The sequence below is a fragment of the Alexandromys fortis genome, unplaced genomic scaffold (assembly GCF_014885135.2).
Source record: "Alexandromys fortis isolate MF-2015 unplaced genomic scaffold, M_Fortis_MF-2015_v1.1 scaffold_20, whole genome shotgun sequence".
NCBI classification, from domain to species: domain Eukaryota; kingdom Metazoa; phylum Chordata; class Mammalia; order Rodentia; family Cricetidae; genus Alexandromys; species Alexandromys fortis.
This window is the reverse complement of record NW_026067903.1, coordinates 8,205,809-8,218,652: the sequence shown is the minus strand read 5'-3', so window position 1 is coordinate 8,218,652 and position 12,844 is coordinate 8,205,809. Positions and strand designations below refer to the sequence as shown.

At 43.1% G+C, this 12,844-nt stretch overlaps 1 protein-coding gene across 1 annotated transcript in view; it reads left to right on the top strand.

The window, feature by feature from the left end:
- Dst (dystonin) overlaps positions 1–12,844 on the top strand; it is a 199,845-nt gene that overhangs the window by 62,786 nt on the left and 124,215 nt on the right. Inside the window, 4 exon segments of the mRNA XM_050134804.1 lie at positions 636–719; positions 1,542–1,649; positions 2,797–2,895; positions 12,529–12,657. Of these exon segments, the coding sequence (XP_049990761.1) occupies positions 636–719; positions 1,542–1,649; positions 2,797–2,895; positions 12,529–12,657 (420 nt within the window).

Genomic DNA, 12,844 nt, shown 5'->3' with positions numbered 1-12,844 from the left:
AGAGAAATACTTGTCCTGTGATTCTATTTGCATTTGGTTGGCCACGAGCCTCATCTTTCTCTCCTGTGCTGGAAGAAAAGGCAATTATGTAGACAACTATGGGGGAGAACAGTCTACATGAGAATTCTACACCCCAGACCTACCTGCATTTATTTTATTTCCTGGAAGTCATTTTTGAAAGCACAGATATTTAACAGAGTGTTGGAATAGTTTTCATGTACCTCATCTTCCTGATTTCATAATCTGGGTCTAATTTTTCTTGATACTTTTCTGGCAACATAGTTTTATGCTTGCTGAATTAGTAAGCATGGCCAGACGTAGTAGGCAGAACCCTTATTATAACTGGTGGGAGGGTGAGCATTGTAAGGATTTTGTTTTCATCTGGAGTGGGTGTCATGAAGAACACCAAGACGGCTCTGCACGATTCTCATTTCCACTTAGACAGCCTCACAAGGGGTAGATGGCTTAGGAGTCTTGTTCTGGAAGTGTGTTGTTTATCCGCAAGTCAAGGCCACGTGGAAGGTGTGAAGCATTGAGACTTGCAGTGTTGAGTGGCGTGAGTATCTCTCAGTTCCTGAGCATGAGGTGGAATGGGATAGAATTCCCATCGCTGTTTCTCTAAACTGTGTTTACAGATGCTGGTGTCTGAGATAGAGGTGAAACAGAGCAAAATGGACGAGTGTCAGAAATATTCCGAGCAGTACTCAGCCGCAGTGAAGGTGAGAAAAGTCACTTACTTGAGGCAAATTTAGTGTTTACGTGTATCGTGCTGTAGTATGTTTTTAAAGCAGTTCAGAGCATTTCGTCCCGTGTTAAAGAGCATTTGAACCCTTTTCAAACCTCAGTCGAATCTTTTTATACTTACCTAATAATAATTCTTTGTGAAACCCTGACAGGTTCATTTTCACTCTCCATGAATGCGTGAAAATGTACACACACCCTAGACATACAGCTCTGAAACTTGTTTCTTATTGCTTTCCTTTTTTCTCTCTTTAAAATGGAGAGAACACTTAACTTGTACTTAAGAGATACTTTCAGGGGCTCAGAGGTTAAGAAAGTTCAATTCCCAGCAACCACGTGGTGGTTCACAACCATCTGTGATGAGATCTGGTGCCCTCTTCTGGCCTGCAGGCATACATGCTGAACATTGTATACATTGTATAAATAAAATCTTAAAGAGATACTGTCATTTTTATAGGATAGTATTGGCAGTTTCTTAGCTTCCCGACTCCACAGTTCTGTTGTTGATGTGGAATAAGTGGAGGTTGCTATACCAAGAGTATTCTGCAGTAAATATTTTTGTGACTTCTAAAGACAGTTCGGATCTTTGCTGACCACTGTACAGGTCTCTACTTACGTCAACACCTTACAGATATCTCTAAGGTCAAATAGATTTTTTTAAATATTTGGTTTTCTTAATTTATTTCCTTATTCAAACCTAATTTGTTGAACTGCATCCTAGTTCTCTGGGGTGAGTCACTGTGGACGAGCTTTCAGGTTTCGCTTGTAATGAACTTGATCATACTGACTCTCTGATGCAGGACTATGAACTGCAGACAATGACCTACAGGGCCATGGTCGACTCGCAGCAGAAGTCTCCAGTGAAACGCCGGCGGATGCAGAGCTCAGCGGACCTCATTATTCAAGAGGTAACAGACAGAGAGGAGCTGAGGGCGGGCAGAAAAGAAACATTATAAAAACAGTTTTACTTTTATCATGGTAAAGCATCCCTTTTGTAAAACTGGCCATTTTAATTATTTTTAAATGATTTAATGGAATTATACATCATAATTTTTTACATTCATCACTATATACTTTTAATACTTCTTTCTAACCATCCCTGATAGAAAGTTGTAGTTGTGCTTTCTTGTTAGACTTTCTTGGACTGCCAACCCTCAAATAAAGATACAGAGACTTATTATTAATTGTGAAACTTAATCTTAGCTTCGGCTCTTTCCCAGCTTTCTCTTATAACTTAAATTAACCTGTTGCTATTAATGTACAGTCTGCCATGTACTCAGTTACCTCTCCTCTGTACTGTATGCACAACTTCTTCACTGTCTCGCTGGCTTCTCTCGAGTGCCTACTTTCTTCCCGAAGTCCCGCCTATTCTCTCCTGCCTAGCTGTTGGCCATTCAGCTCTTTATTAAGCCAGTCACAGTGGCAAATCTTCACACAGTGTAACCACAGAAAGTGCTGTAACACTACATTTTATTAAGTTTCCTTAAAACCATCACCTGCAGGGTGATGGTGGTACATGCCTTTAATCTCAGCATTCAGTAGGCAGAGGCAGGTGGATCTCTGTGAGTTCAAGGCCAGCCTGGTCTACAGGGCAAGTTCCAGGATAGCCAGGGCTACACAGAGAAACCCGTCTCAAAAAGCCAAAACAAAACAACAACAACAACAAAAACTTTTAAAATAAAGGTTTTTTTGTTTTGGGGGGCAGTTAAGGGTTGAGAAAGGGTTTCTCTGTATATCTCTGACTGTCCTAGAACTCAATCTGTAGACCAGACTGGCTTCAAACTCAGAGATGGACTTGCCTCTGTCCCCAAGTGATGAGATTAAAGGTGTATGCCACCACTGCCCAGCCAAAGATCATTTATTAATGCAGGGGGGGGGAGTGCTTATTAAACTTAGAAAGAAGTGAGTAGCAAGCACCTTACTCCTGAAATGCCACTCTCTTTTGGATAAGTGTGTGCATTATTCTCAAAGCCCAGTTGGTAGTGAGGGCATCATTCAGAGTTCACTCAACTCATTATTAACAGAGGTAACATTTGTGTCATTTCTCTCTTGCAGTTCATGGACCTGCGGACTCGATACACTGCCCTGGTCACTCTTATGACACAGTATATTAAATTTGCTGGCGATTCACTGAAAAGGCTGGAAGAGGAGGAGGTAACCTTTACCAGTGAACTTCCAAGGAAGCAGGAACTAGATTTGAGCAGTAACTGTAATGTTTTGGGAAGGCGAATATAAGCTTCATGATAATATGGCTGATAGCTAATATGCAAGTAGTTAATTAGAAGCTTACACTGGGAAAGACGGGAAGCTTGGACATTTACTTGCTTGTTTTTAAGAGTCTCCAAAAGAGAAAAGCATTTTTGAATTTTTACCTCAAATGGACTGTCTTTAGTTCTGGTTCAATCCCCCAAGTCCCAAAATCAGTTCAGAACCCTAATATGATAACTGGTCTCATAAATGGTTCTGTTTCAGCAGGAAGATTTTGGCATTTGGGCAGAATTTTGTCCATTTCCCTCATGGCTGGGAAATTCTTTCAAACTCAGTTGCTGCCCATACGGAGGCCATAGAGATGCACTGTGTGCACACATGTGTGTTATGCATCTTGGATTGATATACATCTCTAAAAAATTAAAATTATTACAAGTAATTAAATCTAAAAGATAAGCTTAGTAGTAGATTCTTATTCAAAAGAATGGACTTTTTAAGACTTGTGGAGTTTTGCCCTTTGTGTTTTGCCCCAGAATTATATTTGATCAAAAGAGTAAGTATGGTTCTGATTTGAAGGACTTCTGCAGCTTCAATCCTGAATTTAAAATTGTGTTGAGAAATAGGAGGAATAAGAAGTGACTTGTGAAAATATATTACATGAAAGCCATTGATTATGACGTGAAAGGATCATTCCGTGCTCTATTCTTTTGATAACCTTTCCTTTCCTCATCCAGAACAGACAAAAATAGGTAGAAGAATGCTAAAATGTGTAAATGGTAAAATGTGGGGACTGGCCATCGTAATTGGACTGTTGAAATTCTACAGGTGTTGCTCCCTGGCACGGTACTAAATATGTGTTGAGAGAACAATCACCAGCACCTGTGAGATGGTGGTTGTTTCCTTAGCTTCTGAAATTGCGAACATTTTCTAAGCTATTTTAGTCTGTTCTGAGTCAGCAGTTCTCAGCACTAACCCACTCATGGGCGCACTCCAGGCTTTATAACCAGCTTTCTTTGCGAACACAGAGAACCAGCTCCTTTAGTCCTTTAGTAAATATAATGCACTTATTTTCACTACATTTTGAGAGATGTTATTCCATTTTAAATAGTGTTTAAATCTTGCATGCAGTTGTTAAACATAAATTCATTTAAGTCCTTTCCTATTCTCACAGTATATATTTAATTGTACAGATGTGGACCATTTAGCCCAAGTCCTGCAATAAGATAAAAGTTGACAGAAACAAAGATTTTCAAAGTCTTCAGTACTAATTATTGCTGAAACACTGAAGATTTATGGTGAATTAGAAATGCAATCAATATAGGTTTGAAGACAAAGAGTATAATTTAAAATAAAATTTAATACCCTTCTGTTTAAGGACATATTAATGGAGTGTCCTTTAAGATATCTGTAAGTCAAACTTTAGACCCCAAAGAATAGTACTTCTGGAACAGTCTTGAAGATCCGCAGTATATACTGCCTGAGAGCAGCGTTTTCCATAGTCCACATTTTAGCAAAGATAGGTGTAGATTTCAGAAGGAACGAATAGTGTTGGAGAAATCTAGAACACTGGTTTAGATCTGTATTTGATATGATGGAGAAATTCTGTAGCCGATGCAAAAACCCAACTCTATAAATTGACCTCACTGCATAGAACTGAGAGAGACCTTGTGAGGGTATGATTTTTGTGAGAAAGTTTGATGTCTACAAGATGAACAGTCAGCAATTGAACTAAATTAGTTAAAGACATATTAAGCACGTGTGAAAAAAATCCCAGTCAACCAGACAACATAGACAATTACTATTAAATAACCAGACAATTACTAATAAACCTCCAAAATGACTCTAAGTAAGATATTGAAGACTCGGCAATGGATTTTATTTTTATTTTAATTTTTGCTGAGGTAAGCAGAATTTCGTCAAGTGAAAAAGACTCAAAATACCGTGACAAAAGCTAAGCAATGCAAGTAAGATTTGATACGAGACTGGTTCTTAGAAAGAATTATTAAAAATTAAAATGTGCATTTTTGCTTTTGCGACAGTGGTTGTCTGGGTAAGCCCAGAATGTCCTGCAACTCCATATCCTCCTGTCTCAGCCTGAGTGCTGAAATTACAGGTGTGCATGCTTGTGCCCTGAGAAAACCTCATGTTTTAAACATACAAAATGCTGCAGTGTTCCTAAGCATCGACTTTGATACATAATTGAAAGAAACACCACCACAACCCAACAGTTGTGATGAGATTTTCTTATCCCCGGGGAGGTAGATGGAGGATGCTGAGCTTTTAAGCCCCAAATTATCAAAGAATCAGGAAAGTGGAGGAAGAAAAAGATTCGTTATAAATTAGATCCTCAAAATCCACATATATCCCAGTGAAAACAAATCAGAACTACAAAATGATTTCTGTGTTCCTACTTAGTTTCTTATTGCAGTTACTTTGAGTTGGCACGAAGCCAGCACCGTAGCGATGCCAGCTGAGAGAGCTAGCGTGTGTCTGGAAGCTGGTCCTCGCATGGAGCGCTTCAGCTAGAACTTCCTTTCTCAGTCCCCCCAGCTGCTAACCTGTTTCCTTATTTTCGTTTGATGGAATGGATCTGAATCCCTATGTATATCTCTAAAACATTTGCATTTCACAAGTATCTTTGTGTTTGTGGGATGTCTAAAGGTACTTGACAGAGTGGATTTCAGATGAGGCACGCCAGCGACAACAGCAAAATCTGTGAGTGCTTGAATATCATCTTTTCTAAAGCCAGGGACTGGAGCTGCCTTTACATTAGCAATTCTCGTCGTTGTAATTGTCACGTTTGCCATCGTAAGCAGTGCCTTGGAAATGTCACGATTTATGCAATTCCCCTTTCCTGTGTTAAAATATTATCTCTGAATCTGGCTCTCTGTTCTGAAATTCTGCTTTTTTAGTCATAAACATGGAACTGTGGGTACCATGTTTAATTTCCGCTGGTCTCGTTACTACATACTACATTGTCTTCTTTTTCCCCTGCATGGTGGTTTTGTTTCAAGCTGCCATGATTGACTTGTGACAGCAGGATGGTATCATATGAGCAGAGGTTAAGTTTGACATCTGTTAAAGTTCAGGGTAGAGTACTTTCTTGCTTCAAAACTGCAAGCCAGCTAATGTTCTATATGAAAGTACTTCTGAGGGGCAAAATGGGGTTCTCTGGGAAACATGTCCTGCAGGTCATCTGGGAAACATGTCCTGCAGGTCATCTGTCTCCTCCCTGCTGGCTTGGTGAAGTTTCCGTTCTGAAGAAACTGGTGCTGGTGGCCACTGCTTCTTCTGCACTTGAGTTCCCTTGGTCTCCTGAGTCCATGAGCATGCTTGAGAGGCTGCGGAATCCTTTTCGGTAGAACAGCTTTGACGCTTTAACTGTTTCTTGTAGATGAAAAGGTCTAAGGAGAATTCTGAACACGGGGCGTATTCAGATCTGCTGCAGCGCCAAAAGGCAACCATGGTTGAAAATAGCAAACTCACAGGAAAGATCAGTGAGCTGGAAACAATGGTAGCTGAGCTAAAGAAACAGAAATCACAGGTAGAGGAAGAGCTCCCGAAAGTTAAGGAGGCTGCAGAAAACGAACTGAGAAAGCAGCAGAGGAACGTGGAGGACATCTCCCTGCAGAAGCTGAGGGCTGAGAGCCAGGCCAACCAGTACCGCCGAGAGCTGGAGACCATTGTGAGAGAGAAGGAAGCTGCCGAGCGGGAGCTGGAGCGAGTGAGGCAGCTAACATCCGAGGCCGAGGCCAGGAGAGCTGCGGTGGAGGAGAACCTCCGCAACTTCCGGAGTCAGCTGGAGGAAAACACCCTCACAAGAAGAACCCTCGAAGATCATCTCAGGAGGAAGGACTCGAGCCTCAGCGACCTGGAACAGCAGAAACAGGCGTTAGTGGAAGAACTCCGACTAAAGCGAGACCACGAGGAAGAACTCTTGACGCTGGTGAAGCAGATGGAGAAGGACTTGGCCTTCCAGAAACAGGTGGCTGAGAAGCAGCTGAAGGAAAAGCAGAAGATTGAATTGGAAGCAAGAAGAAAAATAACCGAAATTCAGTATTCATGTAGAGAAAATGGGCTGCCTGCCTGTACACAGGCTTCATCATGTAGGGCTGTGGCGGGTCCCCAGAAGCATGACAGACAGAAAGAGGAGGAGCTTAAGCAGCAGGTAGACGAGCTGACTGTCGCCAACAGAAAGGCTGAGAAAGAGATGAGGGAGCTTAAGTATGAACTCAGTGCTATCCAGCTTGAAAAGGCTTCCTCCGAGGAAAAGGCGCGGCTGCTGAAAGACAAACTGGACGAGACCAATAACACCCTCAAGTGTCTCAAAGGGGAGCTGGAAAGGAAGGATCAGGCCCAGGAACGCTACTCCCAGCAGCTCAGAGAGCTCGGCAGGCAGCTGAACCAAACCACAGACAAAGCTGAAGAGGTCAGACAGGAAGCCAACGATCTCAAGAAAATTAAGCACAACTACGAGTTAGAATTAGAATCTCTCCATCACGAGAAAGGAAAACTCCAGAGAGAAGTGGACAGAATCACGAGGGCCCATGCACTAGCTGAGAGGAACATCCAGCATTTAAATTCCCAGGTTCAGTCTTCACAGAATGAGAAGGAGCTCTCAAATGAAAGAAGACAGCTCTGTCAGAGAAAGTCGGATCATCTACAGGAAGAGTTTGAGAAGAGCCATGCACAGTTGCTTCAGAATATAAAAGCTGAGAAAGAAAACAATGATAAAATCCGGAAGCTCAACGAAGAGCTTGAGAAAAGCAACGAGTGTGCAGAAATGCTCAAACAAAGGGTGGATGAGCTCACGAGGCAGAATAATGAAACCAAATTAATGATGCAGAGGATCCAGGCGGAGTCCAAGAACATAGTCCGGGAGAAACAAGCTATCCAGCACAGATGCGAAGTGCTGCAGATTCAGGCAGACGGCTTTAAAGATCAGTTACGTAACACCAACGAGCACTTGCACAAACAGACAAAAACAGAACAGGATTTCCACCGGAAAATTAAAAGCCTGGAAGATGATCTAGCCCAGAGTCAAAATTTAGTAAGTGAATTTAAGCAAAAATGTGACCAGCAGAGCATCATCATCCAGAATACGGAGAAGGAGGTGAGGAATCTGAGCGCTGAGCTGAGCGCTTCCAAAGAGGAGAAGCGGCGGGAGGAGCAGAAGGCTCAGCTGCAGCGGGCTCAGGTGCAGGAGCTGAATGACAGGCTGAAGAGGGTGCAGGATGAGCTGCACTTGAAGACCATCGAGGAGCAGATGACCCACAGGAAGATGGTCCTGCTCCAAGAAGAGTCGGATAAGTTCAAACGCTCGGCAGACGAGTTTCGGAAAAAGATGGAAAAATTAATGGAGTCCAAGGTCATCACCGAAAATGATATTTCTGGCATTAAGCATGACTTTGTGTCTCTTCAGAGAGAAAATTGCCGAGCGCAAGAGAACGCGAAGCTGTGGGAGACAAACATCAGAGAACTCGAGCGGCAGCTCCAGTGCTACCGGGAGAAGATGCAGCAGGGCCAGCACGTGGAAGCAAACCATTATCAGAAGTGTCTGCAACTTGAGGAGGAGCTGATAGCCCAGAGACGTGAGGTTGAAAACCTCAAGCAAAAAATGGATCAGCAGATAAAGGAGCACGAGCATCAGTTAGTTTTGCTCCAGTGTGAAATTCAAGAAAAAAACACAACCAGGGATCAGACCTCCGCATCAGGTTTCGATATGGCAGGGAGAGAGTGCCACCACCCCTCAGAGACTTCCTCTGGGAACTCTGCACACCTCAGCCTGAAGTCCAGATGTCCACTGTCGAGGTGGACTCAGGAAGCACAACAGGTAGAAGAAAAATGGCAGCATAGGGTCACTGATCCAGTTCCAAAGGAGGTTCAGTTCCGGCAACCAGGGCCTCTGCTGAGCACGGAGGGCAGCCAGCCATGCTACTCAGAGTATTTTTCTCAGACAAGCACTGAATTGCAGATAACTTTTGATGAGAAAAACCCGCTTTCAAGACTGTCTGAATTAGAGAAGATGAGAGACCAAGCCTTGCATACTTCCAGACCACCTGTTAGGTATCAAGATGACAAGCTCGAAATGGAATTGGTGAAGCTATTAACACCCTTAGAGGTATACATTGTTCTGAGACCTTATTAGATATATCAGGCCAGGCTTTTTCTATTTCTTTGTTCTCCAGGACTACATTTTTAACAGTTTTGAATGCTAAGCTGTATATAGTTCTGAAAAGAATATAGTACTATAATTTTCCATCAGTTTGGCTGCATTCTTACTATGAATTACCACTGATTTATGAATGCTTGAGATTGTACATAAACATGGATAAATTGACATATCTATAGGCGTATATATTTAATGTGATTACATTTTTTAAAAAAGATCTAGAAAATGGCTGTGTATGCAGTTCAGTGGTAGAAGACTTCCCTAGCACGTGCAAAGCCCCACAAGGAAGGGGGAAAGCTAGATGAACCAAATATTACCTTTAACTTCTAGCATATTCTGCGGCCAGGTTTCATTTCATTCTTTTTCCACACACTTTAGTGTATTTAATTGTTAAAACCCGAGTCTCTCAAAATATTATTCTCCCCTTATCCTTGGTTTGCCATTCTTCACGTATTTATAAATCAGGGGATGTGTTTGGGTCGAGATCATTTACTAAGGTGCCATCGTGTTCTTTAGGCAACTTTTAACTTCTTAAACGTTCCTATTGCAGATAGCTAAGAACAAACAGTGTGGTATGCACACAGAAGTCACGAGCTTAACACAAGAGAAGAAGCTGGGTTCCAATGCTGGCGGCTGGATGCTGGAAGGGTCCAGGGCATCTGGTGGACTCAAGGGAGAGTTCCTTAAGAAAAGCATGGGGCCAGAGACTTCCCAGAGCTTTGACCTTAACCAAGCATGCTCTGTTAGGGAGGACGAGTTCCAGTTCCAAGGGCTCAGGCACAGTGTGACTGGCAGGCAGCTGGTTGAAGCGAAACTTCTGGACCTGAAAACAGTCGAGCAGCTGCGACTGGGCTTGAAGACGGTTGAAGACGTTCAGAAAAGTCTTAGCAGGTTTCTGACCAAAGCCACCTCCATTGCAGGGCTTTATTTAGAGTCTACCAAAGAAAAGATGTCATTTGCATCTGCTGCCCAGAAAATCTTAATAGACAAAATGATGGCTCTGGCCTTTTTGGAAGCTCAGGCTGCAACAGGTTTTATAATCGATCCCATTTCCGGTCAGACTTACTGTGTTGAAGATGCGGTTCTTCGAGGCATTGTTGATCCTGAGTTCAGGAATAGGCTCCTGGAGGCAGAGAAGGCAGTTTTGGGATATACACATTCTTCTAAGACACTGTCAGTGTTCCAGGCAATGGAAAATAGAATGCTGGACAGGAAGAAAGGTAAACATATCTTGGAAGCACAGATTGCCAGCGGGGGCGTCATCGACCCCGTGAGGGGCATCCGTGTTCCTCCGGAAACCGCTGTGCAGCAGGGCTTGCTGAACAATGCCATCTTACAGTTTCTGCACGAGCCGTCCAGCAACACAAGAGTCTTTCCTAATCCCAACAACAAGCAGGCTCTGTATTATGCAGAGTTGCTGCAGATGTGTGTGTTTGATGTCGATTGCCAGTGCTTTCTCTTGCCATTTGGGGAAAGGGACATATCCAGTCTCAACGTAGAGAAAACTCATAAGATCTCCGTGGTAGATACGAAAACAGGCGCGGAACTGACCGCGTATGAGGCTTTCCAGAGAAACCTGATTGACAAAAGTATCTATCTTGAACTTTCAGGGCAGCAGTACCAGTGGAAGGAAGCCACATTTTTTGACTCCTATGGGCATCCTTCTCACATGCTGACCGATATTAAAACTGGTCTGCAGTTCAATATTAGTGAGGCTGTTGAGCAGGGAACACTAGACAAAGCCTTGGTCCAGAAGTATCAGGAAGGCCTTACCACACTAACAGAACTGGCTGACTTTTTGCTGAGCAAGATAGTTCCTAAGAAGGATTTGCATAGTCCCATCGCAGGCTACTGGCTGACTGCTAGCGGGCAAAGGATCTCCTTACTTAAAGCCTCCCGTAGAAATTTGATTGATAGGATTACTGCCCTCAGATGCCTCGAAGCCCAGGTCAGTACAGGGGGGATAATTGATCCTCTGACTGGCAAAAGGTACAGGGTGGCTGAGGCTTTGCATAGAGGCCTAGTTGACGAGGGCTTTGCCCAGCAGCTGCGCCAGTGTGAACTGGTCATCACGGGCATTAGCCATCCTGTCACCAATAAAACCATGTCCGTGGTGGAAGCCGTGAACGCAAACATCATAAGTAAAGAGATGGGAATGCGATGTCTGGAATTCCAGTACCTGACAGGGGGCCTGATAGAGCCCCAGGCTCACTCGAGGCTGTCAGTAGAGGAGGCGCTGCAGGTCGGTATCATCGATGTCCTCATTGCCACCCGGCTCAAAGATCAAAAGTCCTACGTCAGGAATATAATATGTCCCCAGACCAAAAGAAAGTTGACTTATAAGGAAGCCTTAGAGAAAGCTGATTTTGATTTCCACACAGGACTTAAGCTGTTGGAAGTTTCTGAACCCTTGATGACAGGGATTTCCAGCCTCTACTATTCTTCCCAGTAGGGCCTTTAAGTAACCCTAAGCATGCAGAGGCAATGCCGGCCGCCTCCCGCCATCTGTTCAGAGCAGATGGTGTCTGCTGAATGTGCCATCTAGGAACTGTGTCACTAGCTCGAAGCACTGATTCTTGTAGGCTAGAAATAGCTCCCTGCTCAGAAAACACAGACATCCTTAAATTGAAAATAATAAAAGATTAGCTCCTAAAAATAGTTAACTTTTTTTTTTAATTATCTCACTAAAATAAATGGGCTTTACCTAGAAAATGGGGTCAGCATGGTGGCCATCAACACATTCCCAGACTTCTTCAGTCCTTTCGAGTCCTTCCACTGACTAGATTCAGCATGTTTCTGATGGGGTACAACATGCATACTGAAAGAGCATCTCACAGAGCATCACAGGAGCGAAGAGAACACGCAGATGTGTCCAGACACGTAAGGCTGGAGATTGCTTCCTGCAGGCTGCGATGTTCTTTACATATTAAAGTGTCCTCTGTAATCTCTTATTTCAGTTGAGACATTGGAATTAAAATCTGACAAGTCCTTTGTGTATTGGAGGGGAGGGATCATCTCTGTGTTGCTCACTCTCCCTCTGAGTCCTGTTGTCTGATGGTGTTCGCGATTGTAATGCTAATGTAAAGGCAGCAAGTCCCAGATCTCTCGGTCTCATGAATAAAGCTGAGTCTGCTTATTTGTCATACTCATGAAGCAGCTGGGTGGTCAGAGTGGTGAATAAAGACTGATTCTCAAAGCTTTCCCAGCTACCTAGACATCTGCGGTGTGACATGGTGAACATGGCTAAGTGTATGAATAAAAGATATCATAACCTATGTGCATGATGGGAAAACATTTTTGCATTCTTATTTTCTCAGCGAGGTTAGATTCGTTGACAAGCTCAGTCATCAGGCATTTACTAGAATGTATCTCTCTTTTTTTTTTTTTTAACCACTCGTACCTGTCAGAAGTCTTTGGAAGAAGAGAAGAAACAACATATTGAAAAAGCTAAAGAATTGCAGAAATGGGTATCAAATATCAGCAAGACAATGAGAGATGGGGAGAAAACTGGGAAACCTCTCTTCTCTAAGCAACAGGTATTCACAGAGGTCCTACTGCTGACTGGGTAGAATTTACTTCTGCAAAGCACAGCCTAGAAACCTTTACCTCAATTTCCCCCAGGGTTACAGGCTTTTATAATAAAGATCTAAGAGGTTGGGCCATTAGGCAGTTTGCCCAAAGAGTCATAGTTAGAATGTGCTGGTAAATGGTGTCCTATTCCAA